The 21006-nt window shown below is 40.4% G+C and overlaps 1 protein-coding gene across 2 annotated transcripts in view; it reads right to left on the bottom strand.

Annotated features, from left to right (window-relative positions):
* The window catches only part of LOC124160613 (chondroitin sulfate N-acetylgalactosaminyltransferase 2-like), a 321481-nt gene that overhangs the window by 284773 nt on the left and 15702 nt on the right, over nucleotides 1-21006 (bottom strand). For both annotated transcript variants that reach the window (XM_046536509.1, XM_046536510.1), the window contains exons 2-6: nucleotides 19909-20174; nucleotides 16790-17026; nucleotides 15299-16114; nucleotides 13437-13683; nucleotides 11050-11701 (exon numbers count right to left, since the gene is read on the bottom strand). In XM_046536509.1, the coding sequence (XP_046392465.1) occupies nucleotides 11191-11701; nucleotides 13437-13683; nucleotides 15299-16114; nucleotides 16790-17026; nucleotides 19909-20134 (2037 nt within the window). In that variant the 5' untranslated portion in view covers nucleotides 20135-20174 and the 3' untranslated portion in view covers nucleotides 11050-11190. The remainder of the gene's footprint in view (nucleotides 1-11049; nucleotides 11702-13436; nucleotides 13684-15298; nucleotides 16115-16789; nucleotides 17027-19908; nucleotides 20175-21006) is intronic.

The raw sequence follows: 21006 nt of genomic DNA, 5'->3' as shown, positions 1-21006 counted from the left end.
AAGAAAATTTCGCCCATCCCCAACAGTCCGTTTTTCATGAACTCTACAATTCTGGAGTTAAATCATTGATTTATATGTTCCCATTCTTCATCAAAGCTAGTCATGCATCCCAAATAACCACATTAAGGTGAGATTTTAAAAAGTATAATACGAAATCTCTGGTGATTGCAACAAAATGGAGCATGTTTCTGTATGGAAGCGAGGCTTGGGCGTTGACAACAGCAGAGAAGTCAAGAGTGGAAGCATTCGAAATGTGGTGCTACCGAAGAATTATGAAGATAAAATTGATCAACTGTGTAAGTAACGAAGAAGTGCCAAGAAGATTGGGAGAAAAGGGAAGTCTTCTAGTAAGAGGAATATAAGACACAACGTAATTGAACGCATTATGAGGCTTGACAGCCTGATGGAAACAATCTTAGGAAGGTGGAGCAGGTGGAAGGGAATAAGGGGAAGGGACGGCCCCTGAATTGGTTACATAGTACAGGTTATAAAGGATGTAATAGAGAAGGAATGTGTCTCTACGAAAAGGCTGGCGGATAGGAGAGAAAAATGGAGAGCTGCGTCAAACCCATCTTGGGATTGTTGACTAATGATGAAGGTGTGACAAAATGCCTTTTCATTTGTGTCCTTGCATGCCATATTCAGCCATATTCACGAAAATACTTTGTATGGAGGAAACGATGGCAACAGAATACTACGTGACTGAACTTTACGAGAAATTGACGCTCCCTCTGAGGCCAAGATTCATACGCACCCAATAATAAAAATCACTTTGCTGGTCAAATTTCCTTCCTCGATGAGCTACATACTCTTTTTCCGCGGCTCTGAAGAAAAGGCCTCCCTCCAAAGGCAGTTGATTTGTTGTTCTCGGATGCGGAGGAGTGGCTAAGCAGCATTGCCAATTCGGCGTCAATTCGAGACTTGAAAAACTCCGGCTCTTGGGTGGTAAGATTTTTGTGTCCTGGACTTCACATGCTTATTAAACAGTAGGCTAGTTACTTTCAAAAACAACCAGAGCATGATTACAATTAATTTCTACTATGTAAGCACTCAGTATGTTGGATAATGTTTTTGTCTCCTTGTCAACAGCAATTTACGTGCTAATGTGATCAAAGTGGTAATGTTTTCCATATTCTTGATTGCAACAGAGTGTGTCAATGACAAAGGAACTAAACGTGTGGTAGGATAAAAAACAAAATATTTTTGCTGTAAGTATTACATAAATATATATTTAGTATATATTCTTCTCCCATTCAAACGCTTTCCATTCACTGAAATCGCTTGTAAAATATTACAATTGACCACATAAACCGAGAATATTTCCCATGAATTATTCCCGATGGCTCTTACATGTACTTCGTTTATTAGTAAATTTATTCCTTACATTAATTATTGAACGGTTATTTTTCCTTTTTACGCGCTGTCATTGTGCCCCGCGAATATGGTAAGTTTCATTGTTTTTTGTAAGGAAAATAACCCTCTCGTACACTTTAAAATTTGAGACATTTTAGTTATTGGCAAGAGTATGGAAACCTAAATATTTTATGAATCGTTTTAGCAAAAATTTCTCACATTTATTGTGCCTCAGTTTTAGTTCCTTAAGAATTATGTAGCTTAAGAATATGATTATTAATATCGTTTTCCTATAAAATTACAGTACACATGGTGGAGGTATAGTAAATGGATAAATTAGCCTCGCAGCAAGAGAAACTAAGCAAGAGGAAGATTTAGAGGGTCTATACATCTCACAGACTTCTCAAAGGGACTTGAGAATTCCTCTAGATTAGTGGAACAGATTGCCTGAATGTATCATTGTGTCAACTCCCCCACCATAATTCACATCAAGTAAACCAACTTCGAAGCAATTACTATTTAAAGGAAGTAAAAAAAAGAGACACTTCCGCGCAGAGATCGAGAGAGGGAGGAATTGGAGACAAGGTCCCGAGCGTAAATTTCGGGTGACTGTCGGGCTGGAAGGGGAAGAGAATAAGGCAAACAGAAGAAAGGAGGACTTGGATTGAAATTGAAGAAGACCTCGGGAGAGAAAGAGAAGAGACACTCGAGTTATTTTGGTACCTTTTACATTTTTCAGATCAGTAGTTTAGCCTCCTCAGTCCCGGGATATATATACCGTTATTTTTGGTCTAAATTTCATGTTTAATGGTTGTAAAAATAGATGTTAGCAAACAGCATGAGAAATTTATGTAAGTCATGTTTCTTCATGTTGCTGTCATCAGTCAGGAAGCATTGAACTAATTGCAGTAACGACATTTCACTTAGCCAGTCCATGTATAGCATACAATACACCAGAACCGAGGGAGTCAAGGTATTTACCTAGATTATATTCTATTAATGATGAACGTAAACAATATAGCATAAAAATAGCCATTAATAGTAATGTAACTCGTTTAAGAGTAAAAAAAGAAAAGGACAATATTATACTGTCTATCTAACAAAGTTACCTCGCGATATCAAAAATTAATTTATAAAATTACGGCAAACCATGACTTAAAGCATTTTAACCTATTAATGCGATTGAAGGTAGTTAAACATGTTCAAAAAAAGATACCGCTAGTAGCAAACAACTTACTTAAGCTCACAAGGCTGAGATTGAGACTGAAGAAAGCCATTCTAACTGAAACTGAATAAGTACGGGAAGGGCAGGGAGGAAAATAATTTATTTGTAGAAATGTAATTACACGTAAATTTTAAAATCATTATTCTTCTGGTGCTTCGTCTACATTCAATTTACTCATGCACACAAAATATACAACATAAAAAATAGGAGATTCTAAGGTATTTCCGGGAGATATCAGCCGCGCAGCTATTCTTGCGTTCATAAACACAATTATTTGGAAAAATTAGTATTTCCTTTCCAACCTAGGAAGAAGCTTTAATATAAAAGAATAATTTTGGAGTGGAATGATTAATACTGCTAGAAAGGATGAAAAAAGTAAACAGAATAATATCAACTGGAATGAGCTTCGCTTTGTGGACTTTAAAATAGCTGCGCTTTTGTAAGTAATTCATCTCCCATATTGATTCATGTTCTATCTGTTAATTATTTACAATAATTATAAAAATGTATGAAAATTTCCATATCACATTTCAATGGTTAGTGGAGTCAGTATAAAGTTCTATTTAAAATGTTTACTTAGTATTAAAGGATTAAAATAATATTTTTATAAAGTATCTCTATTAAATTATCTCTAATGCACACCATTTAAAATGGATGCGAAAAGGTTTAGGACAAACGGATTTTCAGGTTCAACTGTTCTACCGTTGGTAATTACATTACTTATGAAAGTCCGCAATTCGTTTCTAAACTTGGGAGAAGTTATAAGAGAAACGAGGCAGCTTTGGAGTACCTCAAAAGAAGGTAACGGATAAAGAGAAAACAAAGATTAAAGAGAGGGAAATAAAATGAAATCTTTTAAGTGGGCGCAGCGGGGCGGTTCAGTGGTTTGGTCTTTTACATTCACCATTAAGGCTTCAATTCCTGGTGGACCGTATGGAGATCAGGGCAGTGGGGACATCCAGCCAATTAAAACAGCAAATTATACGGCTGCATCTAGGACGAACATCGCCCGTAGACTCATTGTCATTCGCCCAAAACCACACGGGAGGCAAAATACACGCGCGCATCCAAACTAAATTAGGACAACAAGACCATGTGACTAATGCCTACAACGTCAGAGAACATCGATCAGATGGCTGGCTTCACAAAGCCTGCCAAAACATTTATCTCCAGTGCAGACCTTTAAGTTCCTTTCTCTGTCATTGCCTCAATGGTATTCGTGAGGCAATTTGGTCGTGTTCCACTAAGGGATGGTCTTTGAACTTATTACCCACTATCTGCCTTTTCTAAAAGATCGGCAAAAATTCCGCTTCCATTCCATGATATTTCGTTATTTCATAACAAATTCATTGATTTTTGACCTTTTGCAAGTGTATTCATCTGCCAAACTCCAAATTTATTCGTCCAAAACGAAAAAAGTCAGATCATTCTCATTTTACTCCTTTTTCTCAAGCTGTGAACTAGAGCTAAAAAGATTTCGAACCTCCACTCTTGTTATAATCAATTATTCATAACTTGAATTATATTGATTGCGTAGTTGCGCAATTGAGTTTGAAAAATAATAATACGTAAGTGTTCAAACTTCTTCAAAATGCGTAAGGAGGGAAAGAGTGTGACGTTTTAATGTTATGGAAACTCGCATTTTACCTATATGGCATTGAAAAAAGGAAAACAAATATCAGATCATGAATTCACGAAGGCTAACTACGAATTTCAGAACTTTAATTCTACGTAGCATTAGAACATTTCGTTACGTAAAATCATTTCGTAACATTATCCCAGAAAATAATCTTATCTAACCTTTGATGCAATGTTAATGCAATGAAAGGGAATAAGTATGGGATTTTACCAGAAATACCTAGTATATATGTAAGAAATTAACCACCAACTCCGAAATATGAGGTTCAAGAGAAATGAAAATCAATTTCATCTACCTGAAAACGTGGAGTTCCAAGTACTTCTTCGCATTCTAACCTCTTTTCGCACCTGCCGACAATATTCCTCTCATAGACTCAAGCCAAGTTACGTTGGCCAGAAGTTTACCTTCTCATACATGATACCTAATCTAAATCTGAAACTTCAAAAACAAGCGAAAAACGGCAAGTTTGAGAAGAAAGCAAAGAACATTGCAATCCTTAAGAATTGTTCTCTCAATTCTGTCTCACGTTTGCCTTTCCTGATTTTTCCGGCGTCTCTGTAAACCCTTCTCCTGGGGTCAAATTGCTTGCCAGCGCAGCAGCTTTCTCTAATATCCCCAAACATACAATCCCTTTCCCCTTCCCAAGCAAACAGTCACACGGAGAGTGAACTCCCCTGTCCAAGCAGAGAGTCGGATCCGCCCTCACTAACGAACCGCACCACAAATGGAAGGGAGCGCGACGAAGAAGTGGACAAAAAATATGCTGAGGAAAGAAAAAAGAGAACGTGGGATCGCAAGAATATTGCGTCAGACAGTGGAAATAAGAATGAAAATAATAGAAGTATTACGAAGAGGATTGCACGTGGTAAGCACAAACGGCAAGCATGGGTTGGCCTCGGTGGCGGCAGGGATAGGTCCTCGCCTACCATACCGAAGGTCACAGGTTTGAGTCTCACCTGGATATCTAGCCCATATCCAGTGCTTGTTTATGTGTGGCCGTCTGCTGTTAATTTTTGTTGGACCCCCCTAAATGAATGTAAAGTCCTCATCGTGCTATTTTATGGGGTAATTAAGAAAATGAAAATGTGTAGATTGTGAGTAGCTATTGAATTTAAGGTCTTTTCCGACCCATCGGGTCATTTATGCTGCTGCCGACTTATCAATGGCTAACTCCGCCTTCGTGGTCGAGAACATTGCTGAGGACTTCTCGATGCCCGTATGACGATGGCGGAATAAGCCAGGATCAAGGGCCAGCATAAAAGCAGCGTGAATGTAGTTACACGGCATTTAGGTGTGGATGAGAAAAGAGAAAATGGGATTTGTGAAGAGGAATATATTACTATTGATATTTGCATCAGATATTTGGTATCTTTGGCCCCTGGTGCTTTCATCAGATCTAGAGGATATTCTCAGCTTTCTCCTTTTCTCTATTTTAGCCTAAATCTCATAGCTGCATAAATGTTGCTTGTCACTAATTTAACCTGCACTCTTTAAATGAAGTTAAAGGAAGCCAAGTAATTGCCCAAAATGCAAACATTAAGTTTTTAACGGGACGTACTTCACTTCAATTTCTTCGAAAAATATAATCGACCATTTAAAAATTTTGGACAGCAAACATTAGGTTTTACTTTTTTTGCATTTTATACCATTTTTGAAAAGAGTGCTTTTTTAAATCTGCTTTAAATTAACTTTTATTTTCTACTTTTTAGTGATCAATCGCATACACGACAGCTGTTAAAGATATTTCTGCCATATAATGAAAAATATTGAAATAATTTTTTCTTATGGAAATTTAGTGAATTCATTGAAAATCGATCGAAAAAAAGTACAATTTCTGATTGTTTAACATTTTATTGCCATTAGGAGCAAGCGAGGCTGCAAAATTTTAAGCCGATCTGGCAGTGGGATGTGGTTTAAAAATGAATTACAAGAATGCATCGATGAAAATGACAGAAAGACGAAGCAAGTTATGAAAAAGCATATACGAAGCACCACGTCGAGTGGGAAGGGGATTGGGAAAGCATGCTTTACCTCGCCGTCGGCTGGTATACACAAGACTGATCATTGAGTTGGACTGAGGGACATCGAACAACCTTTAATTGGCTCGTTAGGCTCAATTGCAATCTATCGAGTTCACCTCAAGATTTACGACCAAGTTCAAGCGGAAAAGGACTGTGTAATTAACAAACGAGGAAGGAAAGGTTTGTAAAATCAAACTCCCAGCCAAGACCTGAGAAACTTTATGAAAAAATCCCGCCCCCCCCCCCCCCCAAAGTTTATGAAAATTATAATTACCGTTAACGAAAGGACTGATTCTGATTGTAAAAGTATAACTTACTGACTTACGTTATATGACGTCGTATATAACTCGAGATACCTAAACTGAAAGTTCAATATGAATTAGTAATGAAAATAAACCACATAACACAAAGACAAAGCCCTATTTCTTCCAGGGGCGGCGAGAGAAGTAGATTTAATTTTTACACTAGATTATAAAGTAGATTAGAAGACTCTTACACCTCTGTTGTGTTGCCCTTTGATGTTCCTAAAAATTTATTAAGTTTTTGAGTAGTGCCCATCCATTTAGAAGTTCATACGCTAATAGTTCTTTACATTACTATTGCCTTTCGTGCGATACACTCGCTCATTGAGTACATTACCCGATTTGTTTGTGGAAAATCAATATTATTAAATTAATATAACAAGTAGGGTTAACATTAAAAAAACTAAGATACAGGATATATTGGAAAAGAAAGAGAGAGATTAATGTGAAATCTCTGTTAGTATTGGATCACGTAGATGGTATCATCATATGAATATATCGATAAATATATGCCAAAAATGTCAAGTAACAGCCAAGGCAATGCATGACATATTTAATGGATAAGAAAATACACAATAATACACGGGAAATTAAAATGTGACTTCAGCAATGAACAAATCCAACCATGCCCCTAAGAATATCTCATAATTAAGTTAAAAGGGATACTGAAAGGAAAAACCCAATGGTCAACCCACAGGTTGATTTCGATTCCCAGAGATACTCAACATGCGAAAAATACAACAACTTCACTTGCTACAAGTGCTTAACGTTGGCTAATACGGAGATCTTTCCCAGAAATATACCCATGAATGATATTTTAACGCAAAAACGCTTAGATGTAAGTATTTAGTGTCATTCGAGCAATTTAACGCTCGCTTGCGTTGCAAAAACGAAAATGCTAAGAACAAACAACCATATTACCAGGAAATGGCAATTGAGGTCTCCGGGGAGGAAAATGCTGATTTCAAAAGTAAATTGAGCAGGGAAAAATACTAGATGAAAGTGATGAATAAGGAAAAGATGGCAAGAGTGGGTGGGATTCCAGGCTCTGCGGTAAAAGTGGATGACAACTGACAGAAAACATAACCGGCGAAAATTAAATGGAGAAATTAATGGGGTAGTAACACTTCAAAGCTTTACGAATATTCTTGGAAAAAAATCAAATATTGAATTTCGCTTCCTTCTTATACCTAAATCAAATACTAAATTTCATTTTGCAACTTAAACACAGTTATACCAACTAAAATATAGGTGCATAAAATAATTGATGATCTCTTTTCTTTTGCAATTAAATTCGCTCTGTAATTGGAGATAAGACAAGCAGTACAACCTTGATACTTAGTGGTAGGAATTTTTATCCATCTATTTGCGCATATAGAAGATATTTTTGATTTCTAGACAACTCCCACTCATTAATCTGAATATTTTACTGTTATATTATTTATTACGGTGCTTGGCTGTAATCAAAATCAAGTTTTTCTTAGAAAACCTAAAAATTTACAAAGAAGTCTTAACACTGGGTACGTCTTATATAACAGTGGATGGTGTATTTTCCGGGTGGACAATATTGTAAGTAGGCAAAGATCTTTAATAAATATCTGTGACAATTGGAAGAATGGAAGGATATTAATTCCAAAGAAAAGGCGCACCTGGTTTGGTCGAACACGTGCGCCATAAGGAGTCACGAATCGCACTCCACTCCGAAAAATTACCGGATAAATGTAAGCGTAGTTCGTATTTTGTTTATTTCAGTTTTGCTTTCTACTTAAGATTTCATGAAAAATGAGTCTAAACACAACGGATTAATTTAAATTTGTTATGAAACACTAAGTGCCACAATTAAAAAAGCAAATAAAATTTTTTGTTACGACCAAGTGTTACATAACTAATTGACGTAACTCCGTCTTGTTTAGACTTTTTTATTGAATCACACGTACGAATCAAAACTGTAATAACAAATTACGCGTACCCTGATGTGATAATTTTTCGGAGTGGAGTGCGATTTGTGACTCGCGGTCGACCAGACCAGGGCCATTGTGTGTCGGACGGATGGTATGCGGCTACCCAGGCGAAACGGGAGCGTCGAAGTGTTGCGGGAGCGTCGGATGGAGTGTACTGGAAGTAGCGGTTGAGTGCTGCGGGAGCGTTTAGGAGGTGTCGCGGAAGTGTCTGGGGAGCAGATTGTGGCACAACGTGTGAGGGCTCAGGGGAGCCCTTGGAGGATACAACACACCGGGGCCGGGAACCAAGCCCGTGGCTTATACGCCCAGACACCCGGGGAGGGGAAGGAAAGGAAGGAAAAAGGATAGAGGCGCCGCCGCGATAGGAGCCCGTCGACGCCTCTGGGAAAGGAAAGGGAAGGAAGGGACGGGACGAGGGAACGACATCTCAACGCTATAGAAGCGAAGAGGGCCCTACTATTAGCGAAACCAAGCATAAGCAATTAATGTTCTAACGACCTTGGAGGATTATTCTATGAGGAAGAATAATCCAACGATGATATCGTTAGATTAATGTGTGTGTGGCACTATGAGAGCGTCTTAGGGAGCGTTTCGGAGGCGATAGGGAAGTGTCCACACCGGTCTGAGGTGGGGTGTCGGGGGAAAATCCGACGCCCTCCAACGAGCGTACAGTTCAGGCGAGGGAGTGGTCGCCACATCTCGGGAGCTGCCGGGGAGTGTTTTGAGGTGAGTTAATAGGATTTTCAGGAAGAACTCCGAACAGAGTGAAGCAAATATAGCGTTAAGGGAGGTATTTGAAATGGAGTACATAAAATGTTAACAAATATTTTATTTAAAAAATAGAAATTATTACACACAACATATTAAAACACACATAATGGTACAAATTGTATTCTTGGATCGGGATGACGAGTGCACATGTCTCTTCCGTCCCCGCTGGGCATACGACTGCGCGCCGTGCCGGTTCAACCGTAGTGGGGGCGGGAATGCAGCGAGGGAAGTGGAAGCTGCGGTCGCGGGCCACGTGGTTGGAAACTCAAAAACCACTTACACAATTAACTCCTAATTATTTCAACCGATGGCCAACCACCACATTACCACTCCCGCAAAACTTCATTTTGCTACCTCAAATGGTTCGGCTGCACTGAGGGGAAAAAGGGAAAATCTTTGGGCACGACTGGAAGGCGCCACTGATGACGTACAACACTGCGCCTCCGGAAAGTGGGCACAAAGGTTGATCCTCGCAACTTGGCAAAATATCCCGGTTGCAGCATTACTACACCTAAGAATATGCAACCTCCCAAAATTCGGCGCCAAAACGTAAAATCCACAAAAAGCTACGAATCGAGACAAAAATGGGGCAAATGGAGTCCAACGTACACACAAACACACTGTCCAAATGTCTAAGGAAATTCACTAACTCTTGATTAACTTTGTGGTATTCCATTATAAGTTTTTCTGGATATCACAAAATTACTTATACCACTTCTTTTTTACAGAGCGCTCTGTAAAAAAAGTGGTAAAAGTAATTGTGTGATATCCAGGAAAACTCAAATGGCTAAGATCTGCTAACTACGGTTTGAGCACAACCGCAGTTTGCAAATTTCCGAAACTGGGCGTCCGCCGCTGAGTCTGGTGATGAGGCAGACGCTCCTGCGGACAGAAAGGCTTAAAGGGGGCCGGACTCTCTCTAGTGGCAGTGGGACTCAGAAAATCTACGACGGCACGTTCATCCACTTTACAACCATAAATTGCACTATGTAAATCCGTACAGGAACCCAAACGAGCTGCTTTTAGTGTGCTACCGTGTCATCATTTAAAATACTCCCACAACACTCAACCGCTACTTCCACTACCGCAACACTTCATCGACGCTCCCGTTTTACCTGGGTTTGTGAATACTCTCTGATGCATCTTCAACTGTATTTTACCCTGTCCATCATACTTCATAAATTACAAATTAGCAATCCTTTGAGGAAATTCCATGGCCAATATTGGCCCATACTATTCACGGGAGTGAGAGGAAAGCGTTCAGAAACGAGTTACACATAAAGAAACCGGGGAGATAACGGAGAGCGTTTGGTTCACTCCCACCGGAGTGTTTGTGGAGCGTCCAGCGAGCGTCCCGGGAGCGTGTCAGCCCGGGAGTATCGAGGAGCGTCAGGTAAGCCGAAGTGTCGAGAGTCTGGAAGTGCTTGGGGAAGGTTCCTGGAGAGTTTCAACCTGGGAGTGACGAGGAAAAGCCAGGTAAGCCGAGGTATTAAGAGTCGGGAAGTACTCGGGGAGCGTTTTAACCCGGGATTGTCGAGGGAGCGTCTAGTAAACGAAGTGTTGACCACCGCTGAGTGCTCCAGAAGTGTGGGAGCTTGCCGGGGAACGTTCACATTCCGCTCAACGCTCTTATAACACTCCCACAACGATTCTAGCAGACTTCCCCGAACGCTTCCGTTTCGACTGGGTGGTGTTGGGCTAAGGGGTACAGTGCATTAATCTTTTACCCGCCTTCCGTGTTCGGAAAGAATGGTCCGTAAGCATTTAATGTACTCACCCACAATAACACCAACCAGCGCGAGGACACTAGACGGAAGAGACATCAACGCATGGGCAAGGAAGGGGAGGCCTCAGTCTTTTCTCACCGGTGATCGGCCCCGCCATCTCCCGGCTCCTCCCCTACCTCCTCCCCCCGCTCTCATCTCCTCGTCTCCTCCTTGGTCGCACCCACTTTGTCCTCCACACCAGCCTCCACCAACCCACCGACTTCCTCCGCCACGACCACCGTCATCCTCTCGGCGACCACCGGAGACGCCACCGCCGGTCCTCGATGACCCGATGACGCGTTCACCGCGGCCGGCGGCGGCTGGGTTTCTTTCCTCGCGGGCGGTGGGTCCGTGGTCCGCGGGAATTCCGCGGCGACAGATCCGTCGGGTTCATCGCCATCCCTGAATGCAAGGAGTCCCAGCTGGGCGTGGGAGCCTTCGGTTAGGGCCCGGGCCCTCCGGCAGGCCCTCAGCCTTTCAATGTGGGCGGGGGTGGCGTTTGGAGGAGCCGATGGGCAAGGGCGTCGGCGCCATAACAAGAAGAGACCGGGGTCCGTGGAACGGATGACGCGGACTCTAGAGGATTTGACGTGTCTGCGGTAGAGGGTCACGTCTTCGGCGGGACCTCCATCTTCAGTCTCGCTCTCTCGGAGGAAGTCGGATCTGTCCACGAATGAATGCATAATGTAGTAATTTTATTTAGGATATACCCTTTAGGAATAAAATAATGTACTCAAATATTGTATGTTCAGCATTTTGTTTATTAGTCCGATCTATATTTCGACACTGTACACTGTGCCAATCTCAGAGGCCTGGAACACCCTGCTAAAACTAATAAAATACTATTTACCCGCTGCTAGTTTTAAGATAATATATCACAATATGGTAGTATATGACCACTAAGTGTTGTTACTATTTTGTATGTTGTAGCTTTTGTTTGTGCAAGTGATTGTGTTAAAGGTCTTTGAAAAGTACATAGTGTACACTGTCGAAACCGAAATAAAAAAAATTGTGATACACACAATATTTGTATATCTGTGATATGTTTCATGGTACAGAGTTCCACCACATATCGCAATTCAACCAGAAGTGGAAAACAATGTAAATTATTGAGGAACATAAAGAGAGAAATAAATAATTTGGAACAATACCGTTGTGAAAAATTAAATATAAATTAATATCAATAAAATTGTGCATACTTCAAGTATTTTGGAAATCATGCGGAACTGTGTAAAAGGTATCATGACAGAAAGGTTTGTGAGGTCCACAGAATTATATCATTAAACAACCTAGGTTTCGACAAACTATGCAATATTCAACGTTTTTCAGTCATTATTTGCCCTCTAAATTCCACATCTACAAAAAATCCTGTAAGCCACCTCAAGGGTGTTTGGCAGGGGGTGATAAATCACAAGCATGCAATTGGACTTCCACATGCACACCACACGGTCCAAAAACCGTCACGCATCCAAAAAAATTATGCTACCATCTGCTGTTAGAAATAATAATACAATTCAGAAACAAAGATAAAGTTTTACTTAACTTAATAGGCTGTACTACAAGTCATATAATCTATTTATGAGTTATAACGCTGCCGTTATAATGTCTTATTGATCGTGGAAAAAAGGACACACTGAATCGGTCTGTTCTACATTCTCTCTCTCTCTCTCTTATTTTATTTATATGATCTGATCTTCCGTAGTATGTTGGCGTCCGTACGGTATGGCTAACTTCGTTAGAAAAGACACTGCTCTTGAATTTATCTAAAAGGTTTATTATATTTTTCAATCTTTGGTCTGACAGAGATTCCCATCCTTTCAAATTTAGGCCACATTCCTTTTCTAAGCATGAGTCACATTACTTGAATGGTGTATCGTCAAAAAAATGGTCCCAATAAATCAACAGATTGAAACATGCCTTGACGTTATCGCAAAATAAAGAAATTGTACGCGATAGAACATTTTTAATGCTCTTTCCACTATAGAATGCCACTTTCAATGCATCAAGTCTTACCTCTTTACACTTATTTGTTTGTTACTTCTTTTTTGTATCTGATGGGGGCGTTCTCCGTCGAAACCATGGTTGGTAAAAAAACATGTGTGTGTACGAAAACTCTACAAAGAAAAATATTATTCGCCTTGACCAGGAACGCCTTAACCAGGATCGCCATGACCAGGCGTGTCTGACTGTGTGAAATTTTTGCACAATCTATGCATTCCGGGTGACTTTGCAGTTTTACCCGTGGCTGGTCCCGGTCTACTTAAATTAAATTATATTTATTTACGAAATCCCAAATTTTCATTCTCATTCATAGCAAATAACACCAAGTCATGCCGGTGACACCTGCTTTCACCTAGTTAACCAAAGTGTGACTAAGCGCCATGTATTTATCTCTCACCTGTGTTGGCAGGATAGGGAGAAGAGTGAGTCTCGCCACGACCCCGTATCTCGGGAGACGAGTAGCCTGTCGGCCTCAGGAGGCACCGCCCTTCCCTGCAGCGAGTACACCACGCGAGGGTTGAAGAGGCCGAAGGCTATCGGGTAGTACACCTTGCGGCCGGGAGACGCGTGCCAGCGACACCTGTCCAAGAATCGTGCGCTGAACACCGCGTCAACGTCCGTCAGGAACAGCAAGGGATCTGTCACTGCAGAAAGAAGGATATATTCTCTTATAAATACGTATCGCTCACAACATATTGATCGATCGTCGTATTTTGTCATTTTCGTGACATATAATTCATTTAAAATTTACTTAACGATCATGAGACCAGAATTCACCTTCGCCAGAATTTGCCTTCACCTCGCACATAAAGCGTGTACATAGGATCAAATATTGAGATTAATTTTTAACTAAATTTTTGAAGTTATGGGCCAAGTTTATCCTTGAGAGAGACTACTATAATTATACCTCAAAATTCAAGGTGCTACTATCAGTTTTCACTAAGTAAAAAGTCCCGAAAAGGATCGGTTGAGTGGGAGAAGTGCTGAAACAGCATGATTTTTACCAGCGAATTACAGGAAATTCAACGAACTAAAATGAAATATGGACCCAAGGATGGCTGTGACTTATCAGTCCTAATGTATGAATTCTATAACATGAGTTTAAGCAGACGAGAATAAAGGAGGATTTGAAAAATATCTTCAATCTTGATTACTTCTCATCATTAACCTTTTCCCTACCGTACACGTATATATACGTGTGGACGTTTCCTGACCCGGGAGACCACGGGCGTATATGTACGTGTGAGATTTTCCCGGTCAAGAAAACGAAACCCGTATATATACGTTTTCTAGCTCTCCCCCTTTCAGGACGGTCATGGGTTTAGGTCGCCTTTGTCTCGGGACCCAACGCTTCGGGGTTTAGGATTAACCCTCCGAATCCGGGAGCAGGTACCCGGACCCTTCGTCTTTTATAACCCCTCTCAGTGGTAAGGGACAGCGGTCATACAATTGTTTATAGAGTCAATTTTCGAAATAAAATTTTGTTCATTTCTCAAGAAATATAAACTAAGAATTGAATTGTTTGTCTTTTGAGCAGCATTTAGAATTTTTAAACGAAATTCTACGACAAATATTAACTTATATCTCGAGTTATGTATAAACATCAATATGGAAATTGTTGCTGCGTTAAATGCTTAATGTAAAATGTTAAATGCTGCGGAGATCATTTATTAAAACTATAAAAATAGGTACTGTATTATGGAGTTGATGAAGAAAGGCAAATATTTCCATTGCTATGGAATGAATTTCAAATGGATGAGGTTTCAATTTCCCATGAGAATTATCAGGTGAACAATTTATATATTTGCTGGCGTTCAAATTAATATTGGAAGGTGTCCAAAGTAACCTGATCACATTGATTAAAATTCGAAATACATGTGGATGTATATTCATTAAAAATTGGAATAATACCAAATAGTTTTTCATCCTTCCAATAATGAAATTCATAATCTTCACGGTTGAATTTTTTGTAAATATATCTTCAATTCTTTGCAAGATAACATTAAAGAGCCTCGAGTTCGTTGCAAAAGCAATAGAATAAGGTTCTTGCATTACTACAGCCATGTTCTATTCGTACAGTCCAAACGGTTTCAACACTCGCGTGTTTTTCAAGAGAAATACGTCCATACACCGACATTACTATGGTACAATATACCGTGTATCCTGTTTCCGTTGGAATTCACACGATGTGTTCTGAGATTAATAAAAATTTAAAAAGGCATGTATATTCAGTAGAGCCATACTTATAAAAAAACTTACCCTGGTGAGCCACCGAGTTTTCTTGCTGGGGCTGGTGTCCTCCGTTGCCCTGTTGAGTGCAGCACGCTTCGACCGCCGCGTGTAGAGCCGCAGCCCTGGATGTTGTCGTGTTCAGGGCTAGCAGCCTGAGGCCCCGGAACCTCGTATCCTTGGACACTCTCACCATGACCCTCCTCGCTGCTGCCAGACCCGCTCCGCCACCGCCAAAGTGCGCAACCGTCAGCGTCACCTTTCGGTCGTTCCTAATCGCTATCCTCGCGAACTTGTCCATGAAAGCCTCGAACACCGACTGCGGGCACTTTGATGGAAGGGGCAACACTACGTTGACCACGGGCCTCGGGGGCCTCACCTCGGCCGGACCAGCTGGCCTGAGGGGCGCGAAGGGCCTTAGCAGCGTGACCCTGGCGATAGGCGGTGGAGAAGGACCCCTCGCGACCCTGAAGAACAGCTCGTAATGCGTGCCGGAGGTTGGTTCCGTCCGGTAGGCTCCTTCCAGGAAGTCTTCAAGAGAGAGGTGGTGTAGAGACGGGGACGTGTTGAGGATATGTAAGGCTGCAAGGGCCGCATCTATCAGGTCCTTTCGGCGGAATCCCAGAGGTTTCTCAACAACCCGTCGGCCCATCCCCAGCTCCGGAGGGTGCAGGCGGCTCAGTGAGAAGTGCGTGAAGGGAATGACTTCGTACTCGCTCCCCTGGGCCCATGCTGCCGAGCCGGGCCACGCCTCTGACTTCCTCGCGGCTTCCGCTGCGCCAGACTCGCATTCAATTTCTGGGGCCGGACCTTCCCCAGGGTCGCCGCTGCCATTGATCATCCAAGCTAGAAATGTAGAGGAGATGTTTAAGACGGACCATAATGCAATGAATATCCCTGTGTAGGAAGATAGCCCTAAATACGATATTAGTTTTAGATCTTCAACGAAATTGACTTGGTAATAAGATTATTTTACTTGGATTAAAATAATTTTATTAACGATTAAATTTTAAACCATGAGTAAATTCAGTAGTTATTTCTTTTGTGAAACATACCTGCGTATCTGCTGCCATTTAACCTTTCAGTTAAACTTTCGCAATGAAATGTTTTTGAAAATCAAAAGGTTTGAGAAAAAAAATTTAAATTAAAATAAAAGTTAGTCTTAAATTAAACGTGCAGCAATCATGAAAGGGAATATGGAAAGGTGGAAGGGAATGAAGATGAATATGTCAGAAAATTGAAAGGGCAAATACAGTTCATTATATCAAGAAAAAGCACCAATATTTCCCGAAAAATATCGTTAAAATCAAGATTTTTTATTCAGCGGTTTAATATCAAACTTTTAAAACTTACGTCAGTATTTTTGAGCTTATTAATGGTAAAAAATGCAATGGGAAACTAAATATAATGAATTCCTCATTGTGAATTAATAAGAAATTCACACGTGAAATAATTAGAGCTTTCCAATGTCTTATGCTTTCCATAAAAAAACTCGTATTGGCCACCCACAAGTACACTTACGTGGATCGGAGAGTGAGGCTGGGTGCCTGGACAGCAGAGACTCGTCTCCGTTGGTGCCTTCTCTCGAGTTGCGAGGTTCCGAGGGCCCTGCGTCTTGTGGCCTATTCCTCCACCTCTTGGCCCTCAATAGCTGGCCCTTTAGCGCCCTCACCTGTGCGTTGAGCCGTCCCACCTCGGCCCTCAGACCTCCCGCAGCGTGGTCCGCTCCTGGGTCCGCCAATGACTCTATATATCCACCTGGACGGAAAACACAAGGTGAAAAATAAAACTGACAAAAGGAAACATTGATACAATATCATAAGTGACTTATCATAATGTATCAATGATGTTCTGTTTTAATATTTCATCGCATTAATTTCATGGTGAGTGTGAACCTAGGTTCTATGACAAGGTAGGTGAGGAAAGGAAACAATAAGAGTTAATAAATAGTTGACCATGATTTATTAACTTTGACTTAAATCAAGATTGACTTTGGTTGACAAGGGAAAGCGGATATACTATTAACCATGAAGAATGCATGAATGCAGGTTGGCATATATATATATAGAGAGAGAAATGACCTGGGATATCGGATAGGGTAGCGACAGGTACTCATTGAAATTCAACGGGCAAGTAAGACTAAAATATACCAGATTATTATTACCAGGCGTTATTAAATCAGTGGTTTTGTGTTAATAGAGATTAAGTTACAACCACAATTATCCGACCACCTATCTAATAGCTACATTTCATACATAAAGCATATTATTACTAATATCATGCATCAAGGAAAATATCCTGACACTCTTGTTCTGAATTATTAATCACTTTTCCTTTCCCTATCACATATTTTCATTTTTTTTTATTTTTGAAATTTTCACTCCTTTGTACTGCTTCAACAAATACCAAGGATATAAAATTTTGCCATCAATCGTACTACCCAAAACATCCATTACATTGAGTTCCAGATATCTTCGCCTCTGCATTATGTTCTTAAGACGCTGCTGGCCTTAAAATTGACGATATCGATGACTATCATTCCACTTGTGAGGAGCAGACCCAATCATTGTCATATTAACCGAGGAAATTGCAGCCAACCACTTGGGACATCTATTCGAATGACGGATGCCTCCCACTCCGGTGGTTGTGGAATAAATAATTTAAAAGAGCAAAGGAGAAAAGATCCTCACAGAATCTAATGCTATTCTTATGGTAATCCATAATCTTATATAGATGGGGTGAAAACCACCCTTCAAATTTTCACTCGCAAAAATCCTTTCTTAATGCAACTGTACACGGCATAAAGAATATATTCTGAGATTTATATGGCCGTATCTATAGTAGCTTGTGCTGTGCATTGACAAGTAAGTGAATCACGTAGTGAGGACACGTTGCTTTATGTAACATATTCAGGAGTAACAAGCTTTAAGCAGAATTATTGAGGAAAATGAAATCAAGGAATAGAGCCAGGGTGAAGAGACTGTTAAAACATTGCATTTTCACTGCCTTAAGCGGTCAAGTACATTGACCAAAAACCTAAGTATCCACGACATAGCTTTGCCAATCAGTGCGCTAGGAATAATTGGTAGTTCCAAATCAAAATATGGAGATTAAAGACGTAACTCGTGGTTATTTCAGCGCGGTACGTTTACTGGAATCCATTCACAACCAAAATTTTTCACGCATCGCCAGTCAATAGATGACCCCATTATAATGACGCATTTGTATCACAAGTAAGGAATATATTTAAGTTCTTCCATTCCAAACAGGGGGAAAATTCCATCAAATAAACCCATCAACGAACTGTTTTATGTTTTTTTCTATCGGAAACTGGAATTTCCAAATTAATCGTACCAATTTTATATAAATGAGGAATTCAGCTGCTTTGTGTGGATAAAAAGATACAAAAAAGGAGAACATTAGAGAATTGAAGGAACTAGATTGGACAAAGGAAAAATGAATGGCTGCAATACACCAATAATAAGGCTGCAACACGAAGGATAAAAAAGGAATGTTTATCTCAATGGAATAAATGGGAAGAGTGTGGATGAAGTTTTTATTCATCTTCGCGAGAAACTTATGGAGCCGGGCTCGTTAGTCAGTGACTTTTACGCCTAACCTCCGGATTAGGGAGTAGAGGGAGTTAAATTAATAATTCAACGCCGTCATTTAGACAACGCGGGCTATCACAAGCAAAAAAAGATTTCCCCTCCCTAGATAGTTGGACGATCATCTTATGAAGACGATGATCCAGAGTTTTTTACACGCTTTTTTTTAACTTGCTTCGTCTGTTTGTTTGTTTCATCGAAGTACATAATATTGCGAAAGATTTTTAAAGCAATTTTCATTGTCCGATCGTCTTGGAATGTTCAGTATAAATCAGAACCAGATGAAAATTAAATCTTACACTCTTCCTTGGTTTTCAGTGGCATTATGAGGAGCCTTTTTCGACAGTTAACATTAGAATTATTTGCTCAGCTTCAGGTAAGCATTATTGATGTCATCCTTTAGAAAATAGCAGGTGTCATCAAGCGCAAAGATTAATACATTTGTCTAGCCGGCAGAAGATTACAGTTTCGAATTCTGGAAAATTCAATTGTATTCCCTATATTTTTGAATGTTATTTCCAAGTTAAATTTATGTATCTTCCTTCGCTTCATGCCTGAAAATTTCGCACTTTATGTGAGGAAGTATTGGTTGCCTTGTATTATTAATAATATTAAAATGGCTCAAATTCATTTAAATTCTCAGTTACAATCAAATCAAAACACAGAAAGTAAAATTAAAATGATTTAAAAACATGCTTTTTCTTATAGTACCCTAGCGTGTAAAATGTGCTGTAAAGTAAAAAATACTTTTTTATACTCCAAGAATATAGTGGGCGTCAATCCTAACCCACTCATCAGGCTTCTCTACACTTATTTCCACTAAACATTATCAGCACTCACACTTCATTCTCTCAGTGATGAAAAGCTTATTTTTTACTTTTAGTACATTTTAATCTGTTTTTAAAAATATTTTTTATTTTTATTTTATTTCTTGATGCATTAATAGTCTGCTTGAACTGTAAGCACATGCATGAAGGCTAAGCAATCGTCGTCAAATGATTGTGTTGATTTTAGTGGCATTCCTGAACTCACCGGGTGCTGGTGGTGGTGCGGAGGCGGCGTCCTCAGCATTGTCGTCGTCGATGCCCTGTTTGAGTCCGCATCGTCCGATGAAGAGGAGGGAGAGAAGGGAGGCGGAGCAGGCGATCAGCAGCAGGCGAGAGAGGAGGCGCGGCCCGCCACGCACCACGCCACCCGCCATACCACGAACCACCGCACCCGCCACGCCACCACGACGGAGAAGCAGCACCATCCTCATGCCACTGCACCTCTATGCCACGCCAACATGGGACATCGGCCTAGAATAAAAACATGGAAAATAAAATGGTTTTATGAATTCTTTTTCGTTAAATTCTATATTCAGAGGAAAGATTATAAAAATAACGCAAAATTGCTCTCATATAGGGGCGATTAAACGAAATATGTGGTACGAAGGTGCGGCGGTAGGATTTGTCACTGCGACAATGGCTTAGTAAGCACGACCCCGCCACTTATGCCAGTGTGGACTTGTAACGTAAACACCTAGTTTGCTGAAACCAATCCCGAACTTTTCTGAGAAAATGCATTTGTGGTAAGACTGGCTAACACACCTGACCAGTTGGAAGATCCGAGTTCGGATACCGGCTAATTCAAATATTTTTCATGGTGAGCTTCATCCTTGGTTTATTTGTGTGGTTAGAGGAAACTTAAAAAATAACCGGAACTATAGCAAAAATTATTTATTCGTCGGCGGCAATATTATTATCACTAAAATTTTCCTCATTAGGTTTTGCGAACTTTTGCTGGCGCCTCTTTTAATCCTCGAAGCCGTCGTCAAACTCGATCATTGGGGTAGCCATCACCTCTGCCTGCGATTTGTTTTACACTTATCTATGCTTGTGAGTCGTCCCTTTACAGCCACCTTTATTTTATGAATTAGGAAATAGTCAAAGGGAGCCATGTCTGGCGAATATGGAGGCTGGAGCATTGTTAAAGTATTGCTTTTGGCCAAAAAAATCAGGATGAAGCACGAAAGAAATCGCCGAGCTTGTAAAAACACGTCTAGCCTTAGCAGTTAATATGCGTAAAGTAAGCAATGAGCAAAGATGAAAATGCTGTAATAACTCAGGGGAATAGACTCGTATAAATATA

The sequence above is a fragment of the Ischnura elegans genome, chromosome 6, assembly GCF_921293095.1.
Source record: "Ischnura elegans chromosome 6, ioIscEleg1.1, whole genome shotgun sequence".
In the NCBI taxonomy this organism is placed as follows: domain Eukaryota; kingdom Metazoa; phylum Arthropoda; class Insecta; order Odonata; family Coenagrionidae; genus Ischnura; species Ischnura elegans.
This window is presented reverse-complemented; position numbering and strand designations above follow the sequence as displayed.